Source organism: Palaemon carinicauda, chromosome 15 (assembly GCF_036898095.1).
Source record: "Palaemon carinicauda isolate YSFRI2023 chromosome 15, ASM3689809v2, whole genome shotgun sequence".
NCBI lineage: Eukaryota > Metazoa > Arthropoda > Malacostraca > Decapoda > Palaemonidae > Palaemon > Palaemon carinicauda.
Window position 1 is genome coordinate 28,491,624 of NC_090739.1, and position 20,779 is coordinate 28,512,402.

The following is a 20,779-nucleotide window of genomic DNA, read 5'->3' on the forward strand; positions in this document are numbered from 1 at the left end:
AACGGAAAAGCAACCCAACCTGCACGGGAAAGAAGCTTCCGTAATAGTACGTAGTAGTAGTAAAAGGTGAACGACCTCGAGTAGAGAGAGACCGTAGTCAATCTAAACTCCCACATTCCCTTCGCCGAGAATCCAAGTTCCCCGTAGGAAAGGAGGAACAGCGAAGAAAACAGATGAATGAAGAAAGCCCAGTGATGACGATTCCCCACGGCGGCCGAATATCAGAAGCCGAAGGAACGACCGAAGGACCAAGGGAGAGGCCGCACCCCATGACGTGAAACCGTGGTGGCCTGGCACTACGCCGGTGACGATGTCGTACACTACACACAGCACAAACAATGAAAAGGAAACTTACTATATTTCTATACACAAATATATACATAAACATAAAGAATGATTACATATATATTAAGTATAAGAAAAAAGTAAGTAAAAAACAAAAAGCATTAATGACTGTCAAAGCGAGGGTGAGAGCAGACACGTCTGCTCATCACCCGAGCCAAAAGCAAAGTGAACTAGTTCACCGGTGTGAGGGGGTAGTAAACCCTCGTTAAAATTCTAATGGCTCATCATTTCAGCTACGCCGAAAGTAATACCCTATTTAAATAGCGTGGTTTGTATCTCGGTTACGGAACAAAGATATAGTAAGGATACTCGCACCAGGAGTTAGAATTCTGGAGACCCATGGTTAATTCTCTGGGAGTATCACTGTAGCAAATATCCCTTAGAAAGCTACCCAAAGGAACCTGCCATCAGGACTACATGGCCGAGCCCAAAAATTTAGGTTGTACAGTACTATATATAATGTGGTTATTTAAAATAAACCAATAAAAATGACAAATTCGAAGATAATTTGTATTTTTCCTAACAATACAAACCTTAGCTATTTACAAAGGGTTTACTTTTAGCGCAGCTGAAATGACGAGCCAATAGTTTTTAACGAGGGTTAATTACCCCCGCGCTAGTTAGCGGGGGGTGGGGAAGGGTAGCTTGCTACCCCTCCCCCCTCCACACACCGATGACTTGCTTCACTTCACTTAGAGGTAGGACTTGACTTGGGGGTCAGGGATGGCGGGCACATATGTGTAAATAGCTAAGGTTTGTATGGTTAGGAAAAATACAAATTATCTTCGAATTTGTCATTTGTTCCGTAACCGAAATACAAACCACGCTATTTACAAAGGGTGACTTACCCCTTAGGAAGGGTGGAAAGTCTCCAGCCTTACTGACTTCGGCTTGCCCGGGGGCTCGATCCCTCAGTGAGCAGCACTAGAGAGAGGGAGCCCCTGTACCTCACAGGTTCCTAGCATCGCTAGGAACGAGTGGCCTACATAAGCAGTGTGAGGAGAGTGTGACTCGTCCTATGAAGTTGACCTTGAGACCTTCAGATAGGAATTCTAGGATAGGACGTTCCCCATACCACCTCGTCAGGGTATGGGAGACGCAACAGTATTAAGCTTAATACTAGGAGCACAAAGAAGCATGGGTTACCTGCAGAGGTCGAGGTCAGCTATGCGAGGACCAGGATGCTGCTTCCACTAGAGAGGGGAAAATGAAGAAAGAAGTAAGGGTCAGACATACTCTTTCATTCACGCAGACTAAGACCGGGTAACAACGCCCTCAACCTACTGCTACTTGTCCAAAGAGGAGCCTGAGGTTAGACCAGCTGTTGTGCAGCCACCACAGGGCTGATAGAGAACGTATCGAGGCTCCTGTGGGTCACGTCTTGCAGGTAGTGGGCTGTGAAGGTCGTTTGATGCTTCCAGACCCCAGCTTGAAGTACCTGCGTCACAGAGAAGTTTCTCTTGAAGGCCAGGGATGTAGCAATACCCCTGACATCGTGGGCCCGAGGGCGACGTGACGGAGGAGGGTCAGGATTCAGGGCATGGTGGATAACCCTTCGAATCCAAGCTGAGATGGTGTTCCTGGTGACCCTCCTCTTTGTCCTGCCTGTGCTCACAAACAAAGCTCGCACATGAGGACGGACTGCAGCCGTTCTCTTCAAGTAGTACCTCAGACACCTCACTGGGCATAGTAGCAGCTGGTCTGGGTCGTTTGTTACAGAACGGAGACTCGCGATCCTGAAAGAGTCGAACCGAGGATCCGGCACTCCAGGATTCTGAGTCTTGGCCACAAACTCAGGGACGAACCTGAACGTTACCTCCCCCCATCCCCTTGAATGGGCGATGTCGTACGAGAGACCATGAAGTTCACCAACTCGCTTGGCCGAGGCCAAGGCGAGTAGGAAAGCCGTCTTCCAAGACAGGTGGCGATCGGAGGCCTGGCGTAATGGCTCGAAGGGAGGTCTCTTGAGAGACCTGAGGACTCGAACCACGTTCCAAGGACGGGGTCTCACTTCCGACTGGGGGCAGGTAAGCTCATAGCTACGTATGAGTAAAGAGAGTTCAAGCGATGAAGAAATATCCACGCCCTTCAATCTGAAGGCCAAGCTTAAGGCTGAGCGATAGCCTTTCACTGCCGAGACAGAAAGGCGCATTTCTTCTCGCAGATACACGAGGAAGTCCGCTATTGCTGGAATAGTGGCATCGAGTGGAGAGATACCCCTTCCACGACACCAACCACAAAAGACTCTCCACTTCGCTTGGTAGACTCCCTCAGAGGACCTTCGCAGGTGCCGAGACATTCTCTCCGCAACCTGTTGCGAAAAGCCTCTCTCCGCGAGGAGACGCTGGATAGTCTCCAGGCGTGAAGCCGAAGCGAGGCTACGGCCCTGTGAGGGACACCGGAGTGGGGTTGTCTGAGAAGCTCGTGTCGTGGAGGAAGCTCCCTTGGGAGTTCCGTCAGGAGTTGCAGAAGGTCCGGAAACCATTCCGCGTGATGCCATAGCGGAGCTACTAGAGTCATGGAACAGTTGACCGATAGTCTGGTCCTGTTGAGCACCCTTCTCATCAGACAGAATGGTGGGAAGGCGTACACGTCGATGTTGTCCCACCGTTGCTGGAAAGCATCTTGCCAGAGTGCCTTGGGGTCCGGGACTGGTGAACAGTACAGGGGCAGCTTGAAGTTCAAGGCTGTCGCGAACAAGTCCACCGTCGGGGAACCCCACAAAGTCAGGACTTTGTTGGCTATCTGAGGATCCAAAGACCACTCGGTACTCACTATCTGCGAAGCCTTGCTCAGACTGTCGGCGAGCACATTCCTCTTGCCAGGAATGAAGCGAGCTGATAGTGTTATCGAGTGGGTTTCGGTCCACCTCAGAGTCTCTACTGCAAGATGGGATAGCTGTTGCGAAAAAGTGCCTCCCTGCTTGTTGATATAAGCCACTACCGTGGTGTTGTCGCTCATCACCACCACGGAGTGACCCGCCAGGAACCGTTGGAACTGCTGAAGAGCCAGAAAGACGGCCTTCAATTCTAGCAGGTTGATGTGTAGGCACTTTTCTGATTCTGACCAAAGGCCTGAGGCCCTCTGGTTCAGAACGTGCGCCCCCCACCCTTCTTTTGACGCGTCCGAAAACAGAGTCAATTCTAGGGGGAGGATGAGAAGACTCACTCCCTTCCGCAGGTTCTCGTCGGCCAGCCACCACCGCAAGTCCGTCTGTTCCAGAGACCCCATTGGGATCAGAATGTCCGGGGAATCGGATCCTTGATTCCACCGGGACTTGAGCCGCCATTGAAGGGATCTCATCCTGAGGCGGCTGTTTGGAACCAGACGGGCCAGGGAGGATAGGTGGCCTAAGAGACGCAACCACGATTGGGCGGGGTGTTCTTTTCGCCTGAGGAAAGGTTCCGCCACCCTCCTCAGCCTTGCTATCCGGTCGTCTGATGGAAAGGCTTTGTGGAGATTGGTGTCTATTAGCATGCCTAGATAAACCAGTTGTTGGGACGGCTGCAGAGAGGACTTCTCGAGGTTTACCACGATCCCCAGATCCTGGCAAAGATCCAGAAGCCTGTCTCGGTGCCGAAGAAGGGTCGACTCCGAGTCTGCTAGGATCAGCCAATCGTCTAGGTAACGAAGGAGACGAATGCCGTTCCTGTGCGCCCAAGATGAAATCAGGGTGAACACTTTGGTGAACACCTGAGGGGCTGTGGAGAGACCGAAACACAGCACCTTGAACTGGTAGATCTTGTTGTCTAGGCAGAATCTCAGGTACTTCCTGGAAGACGGATGGATTGGGATCTGGAAGTACGCGTCCTTTAGATCCAGTGTACACATGAAGTCTTGTGGTCTCACCGCAAGTCTGACCGTGTCTGCTGTCTCCATGCTGAACCGGGTTTGTTTGACAAACCTGTTCAGAGCTGAGAGATCGATGACGGGTCTCCAGCCTCCAGTAGCCTTCTTTACAAGAAAGAGTCGACTGAAGAAGCCTGGAGAGCCGTCCACGACCTCCTGGAGAGCACCCTTCTCGAACATGGTCTCGACTTCGGCCTGAAGGGCCAGCCCCTTTGCCGATCCCATGGCACAGGAGCTCAACGACCCTGGATTCGCTGTCAGGGGAGGTTGAGATGACGTGAACGGGACGCGATAACCTTGGCCGATCACTGAGACCGTCCAAGCATCGGCCCCATGTTGCTGCCACCTGCGGACGCAACGCTGAAGGCATCCCCCTACAGGTGGACACGCAGGGGGACTGCCACCCCTAGGGCTTGCGGCCGCGGCCGCCACCCCTAGAAGTCTTGCCTCCCCTGGAGGACTTACCGCCCCTCTTGACCTTGGCTGGAAAGGGCTGGGGCTTAGACACCACTTTCTTAGCTGCCGGTGCCTGTTTGGGAGCCTTACGAGGCTGTTGCTGCTGTTGTGGCGGGGCTGGAGGCTTATAGGGCCGAGTTGTAAGGGCCCTGTGGAGGAGGGAGTCCGTGCTGGATTTCCTCCACCTCTCAGCCGTTCGCTCCAAGTCTTGAGGCTCAAACAGGCTCTCCCCCAGAAGGGAAGCATGTCGGAGCCTACACACATCTACGGCGGGGACCTTCGGATGGAATCTCTCGGACACAGCATCGCGACGCTTCAACACCGAGTTGGCCCACAGGGTGGTAACCTGGTGCGCCAAAAACTCGATGGAGCGGTTGCCCGAGAGCAAGAAGGTCTCTAGGGCCTTCCTATTGGTCTCCTTGGACAAGTCCTCCGATCGCAATAGGATGCCCAGAGATCCTAACCAGAAGTCCAGCCACGAAGTGGCCTGCATGGCACACTTAGCGACCTTCTCGTGGTTAAGGATCTCTGCCGCCGAGAACGACACCTGCCGGGCAGAGAGTTTCTCCAGGGGAACTCCCTTCGCCAGCTCCTCCACAGAGTGATGGAGAGGAAGAGCGAGGTTGTGCTCACCCAGGAACTTGAAATACCTCCTCTGCTGAAGGCGAGGAGGAGGGATGAGCTTGTTCCCGGCAGTGGAACGACTGGAGGAGGCAAGAAGTGCGAGCTGAGCGTTGGCCCTAGCCCTGGCACTCTTCAGCCCCCGAGACCAGGGCAGAGCTGCACTGGTCTTAGGGGCCTTCCGAACGTCAAACACTTCATCCAGAATCGTGTCTTTGCCTTCACGGGGGGGGGATGACTGGATCCGTAAGTCTGTTAAGTTGCCTTATCAGGCTTAGGACCTGCCAGAAGGCATGTTCGGACTCTTGCTGTTCTCCTCCCTGCGGGCTGGCAGCTAAGTCTCCTGCCCCAGGAATCTCTTCCTGGGGTGATACATGGACATTCCCCTGGGTAGTCGTGGGTTCCTGACGAATCCTTGCAGAGGATTTAGGGACGGTCTTGGAATCCTTGGGTTCCCTCCTGGGAGGGATACAGGATCCCAACAACGAGGTTCGAGGGGCCCCTTCCTCACGAGATGATTCTCCTGCCTGAAGCGAAGTCTCCCCCCCTGGTGCCGAGGGGAAGACTACCGCCCCACTGGACTCACCTGAGGATGGAAAGGCCTCGTCCACGGGAGAAGGAGAGAGTACTCGTGCAGGAGAAGGGACCTTCGAGACCGACCTCTTGGGAACCAACTTCGCCCTGGGGGAAGTCACCACGAAGTCCACTCCTCTCTTTCTCTTCAGCGTAGGAGAGACAGCCGCTGGTTTGTTACCCTGGCCGGCGAGTGCTGGTTTCATAACCCTCACTAACGCCCGTGCCAGCGGACCAAACCAAGTCTGCTGCTCCAAGGACACAGAGTCCGAAATCCTCGCTAAAGTGAAAGGGATCGGGCGATCCTTTGGAGTGGACACGACGGTACCTGCCTGAAAAGAAGGTGGGGAAGAATGCTGTACTGACTTGTCTTCGTCCTGCACTACCAACCTGTGCTTGGATGGAGGTGATCCCGAGTGCCGTCTAGGAGCACGCGTCCCTGCTGCTACCACTGGCTGTGGAATTCGCCGCGAACGATGGTCGCGCGAGGGCGAATGGTCGCGCAGGAGAGCGATCGCGTGGGCGCGCAGGTGGATGATCGCGCGGGCGCACAGGCGAGCGGTCGCGCGGGCGCGCAGGCGAGTGGTCGCGCGGGCGCGCAGGCGAGTGGGCGCGAGGGTGGGCAGGTAAATGAACACGTGTCCGAGGCGACGAACGCAAGCGTTGGCGCGACGGCGAGGGATCGTGCTGCCGCGTAGGTGAGGAAGATCGCTGGCGATGTAGATCCACAGGCGATCGATGACGAGCTGGTGAGTGCAGTCGCTCAAGTTGGCGATGGCGCGATGTGGTATGTCGACGCACTAGTGTGCGATGGTGAGCAGCATGCGCAGGTGAATGACCGCGTAAGGGTAAGCGATGGCGAGCAGCATGCGCAGGTGAATGATCGCGTGATAGGGTGCGATGGTGATCAGCATCCGCAGGAGGGCGATCGTTCAGGGTTGTGCGATGAGGAGCAGCATGCGTAAGCGGGCGATCGTGCAGGGGCAAGCGATGGCGAGCAGCATGCGCAGGTGAATGATCGCGTGATAGGGTGCGATGGTGATCAGCATCCGCAGGAGGGCGATCGTTCAGGGTTGTGCGATGAGGAGCAGCATGCGTAAGCGGGCGATCGTGCAGGGTCGTGCGATGGCGAGCAGCATGCGCAGGAGGGCGATCGTGCAATGGCGAGCGATGGCGAGCGGCATGTGCAGGCGGCAATCGCGCGATGGCGAGCTAGAAGCTGGCGAACCATGTTCCTTCAGGAGCGTTGGCGAACGTCGGCGCGCTAGTTGTCGCTGTTGAATAGGCGATACTAAGATCGCCTGTGCGCGCTGGCAAGCAGGTGAACGCTGGCGCGTAGGTGATCGCTGGCGAGCTGGTGATCGCTGGCGAGCAGAAGGTCGACGCGTGTCCTGTGAGAGGACAGGTGACGCGGCGCGTTCACGAGCAGGAACGGGAAGATCGCTGGCGCGTTGGTGAACATGTGTTTCTGACACACGCGCAGCACGATGTTGCGTAGCCACAGGACCAGGCAGATGGTGAGCAGGGAGTTCAGCAGGAACTAAAGGGTGGTCAGAGACCGCAGGGCGAGGGTCCTCAAATGAGCGCTGACGCCCGGAGGAGAGCTGACGAGCAGGAGAGCGCTGGCGAGGGGGGCGAACATCAGGAGAGAGCCGACGAGCAGGTGAGCGTCGGCGAGCAGGAGATCGTCGACGAGCAGGAAAGCGCTGGCGAGCAGGAGATCGCTGGCGAGCAGGTGAGCGCTGGCGAGCAGGAGAGCGCTTGTGCGCTAGCACTGCTCGCGTAAGGGAAGAATCCCTTAGCCCCGATGGGACCGTTGCCCGTCGGGTGACGAGTTCTCCAGAAGGCGAAGATCCGGCAGGAGATGGTGAGCGGTCTGCAGAGAGGTTCAAGGAGGGCGGAGCAGTAGGTTGAGGCTGACGAGGAGAGTCCCCCCTGGAGGACGAAGACCCAAAAAGGCGCCTCTTAGTCCCCCTGTAAGGGGAAGGGAGGCCCTTGTGGCGGTGAGCCTTACGGCGGAGGCGGCCTCGGGGGAGATCGTCGGGACCATCGGTCCTCCGAAGGGGAGTCTCCGTCAAAACACTTCCCTCAGAAGGAAGCTGAGCAGCAGTCGAGATCGAAGGACTCACTTCCCCCTTCGAAGGATGTACGGAAGGAGGAGGAGAGCCTTGAGCACCATCACCATCACCAGCACCTGCGGCGGAAGGCCCAGCCACGTCGTAGGCCTCTGTCACCACGACGTCGACAATAGACAGAGGGTCTACCTCTGCTACCACCGGCGACTGCTTAACAGCGGCCCCCAACGAGACAAGGTCAATAAGAGCGACCCTGGAGGGCAAGCCCTTAAGCCCCAGGGACGACCAAATCTGTAAAAGATCATCACTGGATAAGGCATTATCAATAACCTCCCCCGGAGGAGGAGGGGGAACCGCCTTGCTATGGGAGGCGACGCCCTCTCCCCCCACCGAAGGTAGGGAAACAGAACAAAGGCCTGCGCTCCCACTCGGACGACTCTCCTTAGGAGGCGGACGAGGGGGAGCTTTGGAGGAGGTTTGGGCGGCGGAAGAAGAGTCCCGAGAACCTTCCTCCTTCAAGGCTAACCCCGGAGGAGAACGGTCTCTCTTGGACTTCTTCTTACGCCGACGGCCAAACCTCTCCCACTGGGAGGCAGACCACTCCCTGCACTCACGGCACATGTTATCCTGGTCACACCGTCGGCCCCGACATTGAGGGCAGAGGGTGTGTGGATCCGTATTAACGTCCGACATGAAAGTCCCACAAGGACGGCCGGCAACTCCAGGGCATGTACGCATAGTAAAGGGGAAAAAAAAAAAAAAAAAAAAAAAAAAAAAAAAAAAAAAAAACTGAAGGTCAACTTCCAACCAACACACACGCTGAAAAGAAAAAGCAGAAAATTAAAGGCTGTCACGAAGGCGATGAGCAGACACGTCTGATCACCGCCGAGCCAAAAGTGAAGTAAGTCACCAGTGTGTGGAGGGGGGAGGGGTAGCAAGCTACCCTTCCCCACCCCCCGCTAACTAGCGCGGGGGTAATTAACCCTCGTTAAAAACTATTGGCTCGTCATTTCAGCTGCGCTAAAAGTAAACCCTTTGTAAATAGCGTGGTTTGTATTTCGGTTACGGAACAATTGTATTTTTTGCATCATAAATTTGTTACTAAAGTTTAATGTGGAATACTACACTTGAAAATTTAGGAAGATGGTATTAAAGAGCTCAGATGATATGGAAACATTTAAGAATCAGAAGTGATAACATATTATTTCAAAGGCAATAACTTATTTTTATTTTGCTAAATATCCAATGCAGGTAAAAATATCCCCCAATTTTGTTATAAAAATGAGTACTCTCTTGGGTAATAAAAAGTATCCTTATTATAATCTATGACAGTTTACTGCATACCTTGAGGACTGTTGCAGGTTTAATTGGCAGCAGAACGAATATACAGCAGAACTGCTCTAAGAAACATCAGCCCACTACCATGGGTAAGCAGGTTGAATTTAATATACCAATCAACACCTGCCAAATTGTCCAGCATATGATCTAACACTTCACTGAAAAAAAAGCAAGGATGAAAATGACATAAATAGCCTTTGAATTATTAAAAAATCTCATGAAAATAGTTTAAAAAATTCTAAATTTGGCAGAATTTGATCAATGATTAATTATTCAAGAATATAAAGGAATCTCATATACTAAAAAAGCTTACATTAATGTAATTTCATTACTGAAGTATGTTTATAATATAAAATTTCACAACTTTGCTAACAATGAAAATTTCACATAAGTTCTCAACAGTTAAGTTCAATGAATAAAACTAGGATTCACCTGATATTCCCCATGTTATTCACTCCTTTGAGGAGTTGCTCTAGCAAGTTGCTTGCAAACAAAAAACGTTGGAAATCTTGAGCTAGGTCAGCTGCTTCACCTTCAATTATATTAGTAAATGTACTAAGAGTAGTTTTCCTTTGTGAAGATGTTCTGTACTTCACCGGCAAAGAATCATGCGTGCGAGAGAACTGCAATTGCAATACTGTATTGTTTATATGGTATAGGAAAAAGAAATGCATAACTAAAATCACTGTGATACTTCTATTATGACATGTCTTGCCTTAAGCAATATTATGACTAAAGGAAAATTTCTATATAACATTTTAGTAATTTATTTACAAATATTTTTAATATACAATACAGCCATAAAAGTGTTTTGAGAATAGAATAAGCTCTTCTTTACAATTAAATTTTACTTGCCCTTAAGTAGGTCTTCATAGCATTATTTGAGAAGTGTTCAGGTGGTCCTTGACGCCTTTTGAGTTCTGCCTCAGTAACATTATATCGCTTTTTACGTCCCGTAACGCCAAATATGCCAAGTACCCGAAACGCTATAAAGTTAAATACAGTAACAGAGTTGATAAAAAAAGTGTCATGAGAAAATTTACTTAATAAATCACTAAACACAGCCAGCTATCCTTATTCTCCACATATAATGTACCTACATAAAAAAAAACAAGTAGGGAAAGTATAAATCCAACATCCAAAATGGGTTATGGATAAAAAGTTTGCACAACAGCAATGTCTCTAATATGCATAAAATAATGCAACACATACCAGTAATAATAAGAAGCATAAAAATATAAAGAATAAAATCATTCTCCACACAAAATATTATTTTACTGATGCTTGACAATTTCAAGGAGAATCAACAAAATGCTATAGTCCTAATAAGAAACAATTTAGTTGCTCTATTGACTAAGGAGCTGCAGCCATCAGATGAAGCCATAAATCTTACAGCGTTAAAGGATGCTTCAGAAAATTAAAGGAACTGTTTTTAACATGTCAATTGGAAGACTGGATAGAGTAGGAAATGTGAAATAAGAGGTCTGCATTTATGGTATACACAAAATATTTAAAATATTACAATTTATCCATACACATAAAAATATTTTCTGACACACACAACAAACCACTATCTTGAGTAGGCAGTCACATTAGTAGCTCTTGAATTCATTAAATTTTCAGTCTCCAATTTTTAAAGGATCCTATTAATATTTCTAATAACCGACTATATCTAGATCTAGCCGATACTTCACCCATAACTGGGGGTAATGTCTGCGAGTTTATCAGGATCTCTGACTACTATATCATAGCAGTGGACATCTCAGTAAGAGTAAAATCTTAGTACCACAATGGAAAAAACTGGTTAAAATCTTGTTCTAACTTGGAAACATTAAAATGGATTTATACAGCTATAGAGAAGTTAATAATTAGTGCTAGTCGTTCCATCCAAACAATAGTTCTCAAAATCCAGACAAGTGATTAACCTTGATTCAATAATTTATGTAGGTAAGAATACCACAGTAAGGAGATTAAATAATGAATAACCCCAAAATTATTGATTTATGCAGATGCCAATACAAATATGGAAAATGGGCAAAATTGTTCCCAAAGGACAAACAAACTACTAAGATTAAGCAAAATGAGTTTGTCTTTACAATGAACCTTTCTGAAATTCATATGTAATTCATTCTTCAAATGGAGAGGTCTACCAAAATATAATTAGTATTCTACCTGGGTCTTTCTAGCCTGATTCTGGATTAATCACTGAGCCAGAGGCTGGATCAGGCAGCAATTTCCGATGCCTTGGTATTGGATGGGGGGTCCCTGGTGACTCCACCCCTAAGGTAGTGAGTTTCATGTTAGTCCTCCATTCATAGGATGTTCAGGACGAAGATCTTGTTTCTGGTCACCAGAGGAAGATCTTAGTCTCCATGGGCAGGGTGTTGGAATATTTGGTTATCCCTAGGCTTTGAGACAAGTTAGTGAAAGTTGTTGATGGAGCATTGAAACAATCCCCGGACTCTGGGAGACAAGCTTGCAAAAGTTCAGGTACAAACTCTTCAGATCTGGTTCTCATACTAAAAGGAGAATTAATATAATCACAAGCAATATAGCCTTCCTGTATTAGGATCCCGGGTGAGGCAAAACCGTGCCTATGGGTTTGTTATCTAGCTGGAAGACAAGGGGTTGGAGTAAGGGTAGTTAGATCCCTAACTAGGGCTCTTCTGTCAGGTATCGCGAGGATAAACTATGGGGATGATGGAAAACCCTTCTTCGCGGCTCAGTAGTAGGGGAAGGGAAATTAGGCTTATGACAGCATTTCGTCCCCCAGCGGCCCTGATAACGAGGGCATCGATAGTTCTTCCAGGCAAGGATTCCTAGCATTTCAGGCCAGAGCCTATTCCAAGATCTTTAACTAGAACTGAATCTTCAAGAAGGCCATAGGAACCTTTTTTAAGACCATCAAACGTTGCTTATCCAAAGGGGTGTGATCTTGCAAATCTTGCCATACTATAAGTTAATCTAGTAAGGGTTCTCTATGATCAGAATGGCCCTCATGCTGATGAATTCCTCCCTGGGAGGATGTTAGTTTACGATTCTTATATGACATGTCAAGTAAACTCATTGCGTCTGGTCTAAGAGTGATCCTTTTACTCGGTCCAACGGTCTCTTCTGACTTATCATGAGACTAGGCCCGTTGATCTTTCTTAATCACACTAAGAAAAGGTGTCCATCTGACTCCCTTGTAAATCCTGATCTTTATTTTGGAGATGAGGAAGGAGGACGCTGGTCACTGCCATAGTACTGGCTGGGATTGTGTTAATGTGCAGTTTGGCATGATAAATGATATACAGTAGGGATATCATTCAAGGCCAAGCTTTGTTAAGAGGAATGGGGGATATTGCTTTCCTAGTCCTTTCTTGGATAGTACTCATAGGTAGTCATGACTGTTATTCGGTGATGTCTTACCTCTTCTGGGGGAACATCTAAATTATACTTCTTCGTAAACCTCCACATCAGGCTTCCTGGATAAGGTAGATGTAAATACTGCCCTTAGGTCCTTATCCCTAAGTGGTTCTTTCCTAGGGAGGGTTGTAGCCTTCCTAGATTAGGAAGGAAGTACAGAAGTCCTATTTAACCAATGAACGGAAAAAAAAAACAGAAGGGCAACTTTCGACCTCTCAGAGGGTATATTCTTAAGGCATTATGTACTGCCAAGGGACATGGAATGTCAAGTTTCTTCTGACCGGGGAGGGGTTCTGCATATATTTTTTTTACACTATACACCACTCGTACCACGGATACTACTGTAGACCTTGTTTCTCAGGACATGTAATATTTCCCAGAGAAAAGGTTCTGTCATCAAATCCTGGTTCAGAAGAGATTATTCCTGCTTGAAACAAATAAAGGCTGTCACCTCATGGCCAGACATCTGATCACCACAGGTTGGGACTGGCTCCCTACCAAGATAGGGCAGGGAACACCCCTGTTTTATAGACTAATCTTCCCATCACAATCTTGAGTTCTGACAGGGGCAAGTGTTATAAACTGTTGCTTCATATTGAAAGGTAGAACCTTAAGATCTTCCTTGAGGTAGATTTGGTAAGGATTGAGGTTGGTAACTCAGCTCGGGTAACCAATACTTCTGCAACAAACAAAACTAACAGCCATGCCAAAAATAACTGAAATAAAAAGAAAAGGAGGCAGGGAGGGGGGTAGATTCAAAGAAGCTCCCCACCACTACCTGCAAAGCTGGGGGACCTGGTGAGCTGATGCTAGGTTCTACCCCTCCGAGTCTGATATATAATACAGGTTGTCTTCGACTTACAACATATGCGACTTATGACTGTTCGACTTTTTCAATTTTTTTCAGGGTGATGGCGTCCCAAGTCTATAGGAAGTACTGTGAATGTATTTTTATTCGTGGGTACCAATTTTCGTTGTTTTATAAAAAAATGTTGGTTCGTGGATTCTTAAATTCGTGGATTTCCGTTTTGGAACGTTTACCTTTTTGGTTATTAGTTGAGCCCCAATTATGATAAAGTGTTCATTTGCAATGCAATAAAACATATTCACAATAACAAATCAAAATAATTAGTAATCCACAATGGTTTATAAAATGTAGGTCACCAACACAAATCGAATGTGTCTAAGTTCAATACTAAATTTTGACAGCGTATAAAAATTTTCGTTGGGTTTTTAAATTTGTCGATTCGCCCACCCACGAAGACCACGAAAATTGTTACACCACGAACAAAAATACTTTCATTATTACTTCTCGTCAGTAATAATGGACTTTATGTCATACAGAAATGTAATGAAAACATTCATTTGTTTCCTTTGACACAAGAAGTATTCTATAATGTATAATTTATAAGGTATATGGTAAACAAAAAACTGGTAACAAAAGAAACATATTTCTGGCCCCAGGTAAGAGAGAGCGAGATGTAATATGAATTTGGTTCATTAGACATAAGGTTTGTTCGTTGGTCTGTAATTCCACCTTGTTTGTGACGGTTACTATGGACTGGATCATTCCTATTTTGGGTATTGCAAGGGCTTGGAAATAGAGACTGCACATGTATGAACATGATGAATACTGCGCAGAATGGAAATAATGACAGTAGGTTAACTTTTACACGTGAAAACAATAAACAATACTAATGTGAAATATATGTGACATGAAGATGATATTTTGTAGAAATGACAGTTGAGTAAAAAGGAATAAAATAAGCCAAAGACACTGCAAATCTCATCATGTGTCAACTTGCTTTACTGGTAAAATGTTTTGGTTAGAATGGTGTTTGAAGAGCTACGTTACGTGTTTTTTCTGTGATTTGAACACTATGGTAATATAGGAATACACTAGAATAGACCTTACAAAATCACAAATAAGAACTAGAATTGCAAATATTTTGGTTGGTGGCAAGGTGAGATGTGAGGATCTACATCTCAAATTCGGGGTGTCGGGCAGAGTTTGAGTAATGCCTCAGGTAGGGAATGTCGCCATTGGCTGGAGAGAGTGGTGTGATTCGATATGGCAACATAATCGCAGACTGAAATACCATTAAAATTGCCTTAAATAGCTCTTACACAATCAGAAACAAAGGCTAGAATCCCAAAGACTTTGTTGGTTGGCTGTAAAAAGAAAGAGGAGGGAAGAGATTTTTAGTGAAATTTCTTGTGTGTGTGAACTGTTTGTGATACACGACTATGTCCTATCATCTTTTGTAGGATATACAGGTAATTTTAACCTCGATATGCTTTATATTAAAGATTATAATGATGATAATAATAATAATAATGATGACGTATCCTGACGTCACCGTCTGTATCACCAGGCATGTTTTAATGTATACCGATGTCATCGTAGGGAAGGAATTAATAGAGATGTAGCTAAAATTGGTGCATGGTGCAAATTATGGGCCATGAAGTTAAATCCTAACAAACTCAAAGTATGATTGTTAGTAGGTTAAGGAGAGTGGCTTCTCAAAATCTGGATCTCACCACTGATAATGTTTCTTTAACTCTGTATGACTGTTTTAAAATTTTAGGAGTGATTCTTAATAGCAAATTTACTTTTGAGAAACAAATTAGGTCTGTCTCTTTTTCAATTGGCAAAAACATGGCTTATTGAGAAAGTCTTGTGAGATTTTCAGTGCTCAATCTATTCTGAAGAAGTGTTTTAATTCTTTCATTCTACTATACCTTGTTTTGAGTATTATTATCCTGTCTGGTCTTCAGCTGCTGATTCTCATCTTAATTTGTTGGACAGGAACTTATGGTCTATTAAATTTCTTATTCCTGATCTAAATACTAAACTCTGGCACCGTCGTTCAATTAGTTTGCTATGCATATTGCATAAGATTTTTCATAATTCTGACCTAGAGTATGCTGATGACCTTGGATAGTGTGCACTGGCCAATTTTGTGGAGAGTCGTGCATTATTATGGAGTTCCTCTTAAATACAATATGTGAATTTGTCAGTCTGTTCATGAGCATAGCAAGTGCAAGTTAATGTTAGAGGAGTACTATCAAATGCATTTCCAGTGAAAAATGGAGTACTCCAGGGGAATGTGTTATCACCTATGTTGTTTATCCTCCTCATGGATTTTGTAATGGATAGAACAGTTAGGGATGGTGAGGAAGGATTAGACTGGATTGGTAACATGAAATTAGCTGACCTAGAGCACTTGCAAGCCTTGCTTCAGAGAATGCATGAAATATCACATGAAGTTGGGCTCAAGATAAATAAAAGAAAGACAGAGATGAAGAGACCAGAATATACAATGGAAAATGAAATATCATTGAAAGGAGAAAGGATTAATGAAGTGGAATAATTCAAATATTTAGGAACTATGAACTCTAATACAAGGTCTTTAGAATTGGAGTTTAATGAAAGATTGAAAAAAGAAATCAGACAATGGCTAGGTTTAGTAAAATTTAAAAAATAAAATTGCCTGAAATTATATATAAAAATGACAAATTCGAAGATAATTTGTATTTTTCATAACCATACAAACCTTAGCTATTTACATAGGGTTCCTTTCGGCGTAGCTGAAATGACGAGACATTAAAGTTTTAACGACGGTTTAACTACCCCCGCGCTAGTTAGCACGGGGGTAGGGAGGGGTAGCTAGCTACCCCTCCCCCCTCCACACACCGGTGAGCTGCCTCACTTCACTTAGAGGTAGGACTTGTCTCGGGGGACAGGGCTGGCGGGAAAATATGTGTAAATAGCTAAGGTTTGTATGGTTAGGAAAAATACAAATTATCTTCGAATTTGTCATTTGTTCCGTAACTGAAATACAAACCACGCTATTTACATAGGGTGACTTACCTTTAGGCAGGGTGGAAAGTCCCCAGCCTTACTGGCTTTGGCTTACCCGGGGACTCAGAATCCGAGTGCGTAGCACTTCGAGAAAAAGAGTCCCTGCACCTCACAAGTTTATTGCTACGCAAGAAACGAGCGGCCTACATAAGTGTGTGTGGAGAGATGAAGTGTGACTTGTCCTAGGTAGTTGACCTGAAGTCCTTTATATGGAATTCTAGGTTAGGACGTCCCCATACCACCTCGTCAGGGTATGGGGGACGCAACAATATTGTACTTAATACTAGGAACACAAGGAAGCATGGTTTCCCTGCAGTGGTTTGAGGTCAGCTATGCAGAGACCCAGGATGCTGCATTCCCCAAGAGTGGGGAGGATGAAGAAAGAAGTAATAGCCAGACATACTTTTTCATTCACGCAGACTAAAACCGGGTAACAGTGCCCTCAACCTTCTGCTACTTGTCCATTAAGGAACCTGAGGTTAGACCAGCTGTTGTGCAGCCACCACAGGGCCGATAGAAAAAGTATCGAGGCTCCTGTGGGTCACGTCCTGCAGGTAGTGGGCTGTGAAGGTCGTCTGACGCTTCCAGACTCCAGCTTGTAGAACCTGCGGCACAGAGAAGTTTCTCTTGAAGGCCAGGGACGTGGCGATGCCCCTGACATCATGTGCCCTAGGGCGACATGACGGAGGAGGGTCTGGATTCAAGGCATGATGGATGGTCCGTCGAATCCAGGCTGAGATGGTGTTCTTGGTGACCCTCCTCTTTGTCCTACCCGTGCTCATAAACAGGGCTTGCACGCGGGGACGGGCTACAGCTGTTCTCTTCAGATAACGTCTCAGACTTCTCACTGGGCAGAGTAGCAGGTGATCTGGGTCATCTGTTACGGAGCGGAGACTCACAACCCTGAAGGAGTCGAACTGTGGGTCCGGAACACCAGGGTTCTGAGTCTTGGCAACAAACTCAGGTTCGAACTTGAACGTTACCTCCCCTCATCCCCTTGAATGGGCGATGTCGTATGAGAGACCATGAAGTTTACTGACTCGCTTGGCCGAAGCCAGAGCGAGCAGGAATACCGTCTTCCAAGTCAGGTGTTGGTCAGAGGCCTGGCGTAATGGTTCAAACGGAGGTCTCTTCAGAGCCCTGAGGACCCGAACCACGTTCCAAGGAGGCGGTCTCACTTCCGACTGAGGGCAGGTAAGCTCGTAGCTACATATGAGTAAGGAAAGTTCCAGCGAGGAGGAAATGTCTATTCCTTTCAGCCTGAAGGCAAGGCTTAAGGCTGAGTGATAGCCTTTCACCGCCAAGACTGAAAGGCGCATTTCCTCCCGCACATAAACGAGGAACTCCGCTATTGCTGGAATAGAGGCATCGAGGGGAGAGATACCCCTCCCACGACACCAACCACAGAAGACTCTCCACTTCGCCTGGTAGACACCTGCGGATGACTTTCGCAGGTGTCGAGACATCCTTTCCGCAACTTGTTGCGAAAAGCCTCTCTCAGAGAGGATATGCTGGATAGTCTCCAGGCGTGAAGCCGAAGCGAAGCTACGGCTCTGTGGAAGATGTTGCAATGTGGTTGTCTGAGTAGCTCGTGTCGTGGGGGAAGCTCTCTCGGGGGTTGCGTCAGGAGCTGCAGAAGGTCCGGAAACCACTCTGCATGATGCCATAGCGGAGCTATTAAGGTCATCGACAGGTTGACCGATAGTCTGGTCTTGTTGAGCACCCTTCTCATCAGACAGAACGGTGGGAAGGCGTACACGTCGATGTTGTCCCACCGTTGTTGGAAGGCATCTTGCCAGAGTGCCTTGGGGTCCGGGACTGGGGAGCAGTACAGCGGCAGCTTGAAATTCAAGGCTGTCGCGAACAAGTCCACTGTCGGGGAACAACACAAAGTCAGGACTTTGTTGGCTACTTGAGGATCCAAAGACCACTCGGTACTCACTATCTGCGAAGCTCTGCTCAGATTGTCGGCGAGCACATTCCTTTTCCCAGGAATGAAGCGAGCTGATAGACGTATCGAGTGGACTTCGGTCCATCTTAGTATCTCTACTGCAAGATGGGATAGCTGTTGTGAAAAGGTACCTCCCTGCTTGTTGATATAAGCCACTACTGTGGTGTTGTCGCTCACCACCACCACAGAGTGGCCCGCCAGGGTCTGTTGGAACTGTTGAAGGGCCAGAGAAATGGCCTTCAGCTCTAGCAGGTTGATGTGGAGGTACTTTTCTGATTCTGACCATAGGCCTGAGGACCTCTGGTTCAGAACATGGGCCCCCACCCTTCTTTTGACGCGTCCGAAAACAGCATCAAGTCCGGGGGAAGGACGAGAAGATCCACTCCCTTTCGGAGGTTGTCGTCGGTCAGCCACCACTGCAAGTCCGTCAGTTCCACAGGTCCAATCGAGACCAGGAAGTCCGGGGAATCGGTGCCTTGATCCCATCGGGACTTGAGCCGCCACTGCAGAGATCTCATCCTGAGGCGGCCGTTGGGAACTAGACGGGCCAGGGAGGCTAGGTGACCTAAAAGACGTAACCACGATTGGGCTGGACGATCTCTCGACTGAGGAAAGGTTTTACAACCCTTCTCAGCCTTGCTATCCTGTCGTCTGATGGAAAGGCTCTGTGGAGATCAGTGTCTAACATCATGCCTGGATATACCAGTTGTTGTGTTGGGAGCAGAGGGGACTTCTCAAGATTTACCATGATCCCTAAATCTTGGCAAATTCCCAGAAGCCTGTCTCGGTGTCGAAGAAGGGTCGACTCCGAGTCTGCCAGGATCAGCCAGTCGTCCAGATAACGAAGGAGACGGATGCCGTTCCTGTGTGCCCACGATGATATCAGTGTGAACACTCTGGTGAACACCTGAGGTGCTGTGGAGAGACCGAAACACAGCACCTTGAACTGGTAGATCTTGTTGTCTAGGCTGAAACGTAGGTACTTCCTGGAAGACGGATGGATTGGGATCTGGAAGTACGCGTCCTTCAGATCCAGTGTGCACATGAAGTCTTGCGGTCTCACTGCAAGTCTGACCGTGTCTGCTGTCTCCATGCTGAACGAAGTTTGCGTGACAAACTTGTTCAGGGCTGAGAGGTCGATGACGGGTCTCCAGCCTCCAGACGCCTTCTTTACAAGAAAGAGTCGACTGAAGAAGCCTGGGGAGCCGTCCACGACCTCCTGGAGAGCATCCTTCTTGAACATGGTCTCGACTTCTGCCCGAAGGGCTAGCCCCTTTGCCGATCCCGTGGCATAGGAGCTCAAAGACACTGGATTCGCTGTCAGGAGAGGTAGAGATGAGATGAACGGGACGCGATATCCTTGTCCGACCACAGAGGTCGTCCAGGAATCGGTCCCGAGTTGCTGCCACCTGAGCACGCAACTTTGTAGGCATCCCCCCACAGGTGGACACGCAGGGGGATTGCCAATCCTAGCGCTTGTGGCCACAGCCGCTCCTTCTAGGATTTTTGCCTCCCCTGGAGGACTTTGTGCCCTTCTTGTCTTTGACAGGAAAGGGCTGCGGTTTAGACACCTTGGTCTTAACTGACTGAGCCTGCTTCGGTGTCCTGCGAGGCTGCTGTTGTTGTTGAGGAGCTGGAGGCTTGTAGGGCCGGGATGTAAGGGCCTTCTGGAGGAGCAAATCTTGACTCGTCTTCCTCCACCTCTCAGCTGTCCGTTCTACGTCCTTGGGCTCGAACAGGCTTCCTCCAAGGATGGAGGAGTGTCTGAGCTTGCTGACATCCATAGCGGGGACCTTCGGGTGGAACCTCTCGGTCACCGTGTCACGGCGCTTGAGATCCGAGTTAGCCCACAGGTTAGTGACCTGGTGAGCTAAAAACTCGATAGAGCGCGTTCCCGAGAGGAGGAAGGTCTCCAGGACCTTCCTATTGCTCTCCTTGGACAAGTCCTCAGAGTGCAATAGGATGCCCAGAGACCCTAGCCAGACATCCAGCCATGAAGTGGCCTGCATGGCACACTTCGCGACCTTCTCCTGGCTCAGGACCTCCGACGCTGTGAAAGTCACCTGCCGGGCGTTGAGTTTCTCTACAGAGAGACCCCTGGTGAGCTGTTCCATGGAGTGGTGGAGGGGAAGAGCTAAACAAGGCTCCTCCATGATCTCGAAGTACCTCCTCTGCTGTACGCAAGGAGGTGGGAGGAGCTTGTTCCCGGCAGAAGAACGGCTGGAGGAGGCAAGCTCGGAAAGCTGGCCCTCGACCTTGTCCCTGGCGCTCTTCACCCCTTGGGACCATGGCAGGGCT

General features: G+C 48.3%; 1 protein-coding gene across 4 annotated transcripts in view; it reads right to left on the bottom strand.

The window, feature by feature from the left end:
• The window catches only part of LOC137654535 (BTB/POZ domain-containing protein 18-like), a 284,914-nt gene that overhangs the window by 34,641 nt on the left and 229,494 nt on the right, over positions 1 to 20,779 (bottom strand). For all 4 annotated transcript variants that reach the window (XM_068388247.1, XM_068388249.1, XM_068388246.1 and 1 more), the window contains 3 exons: positions 10,113 to 10,243; positions 9,690 to 9,880; positions 9,264 to 9,415 (listed from right to left, as the gene is read on the bottom strand). In XM_068388247.1, the coding sequence (XP_068244348.1) occupies positions 9,283 to 9,415; positions 9,690 to 9,880; positions 10,113 to 10,243 (455 nt within the window). In that variant the 3' untranslated portion in view covers positions 9,264 to 9,282. The remainder of the gene's footprint in view (positions 1 to 9,263; positions 9,416 to 9,689; positions 9,881 to 10,112; positions 10,244 to 20,779) is intronic.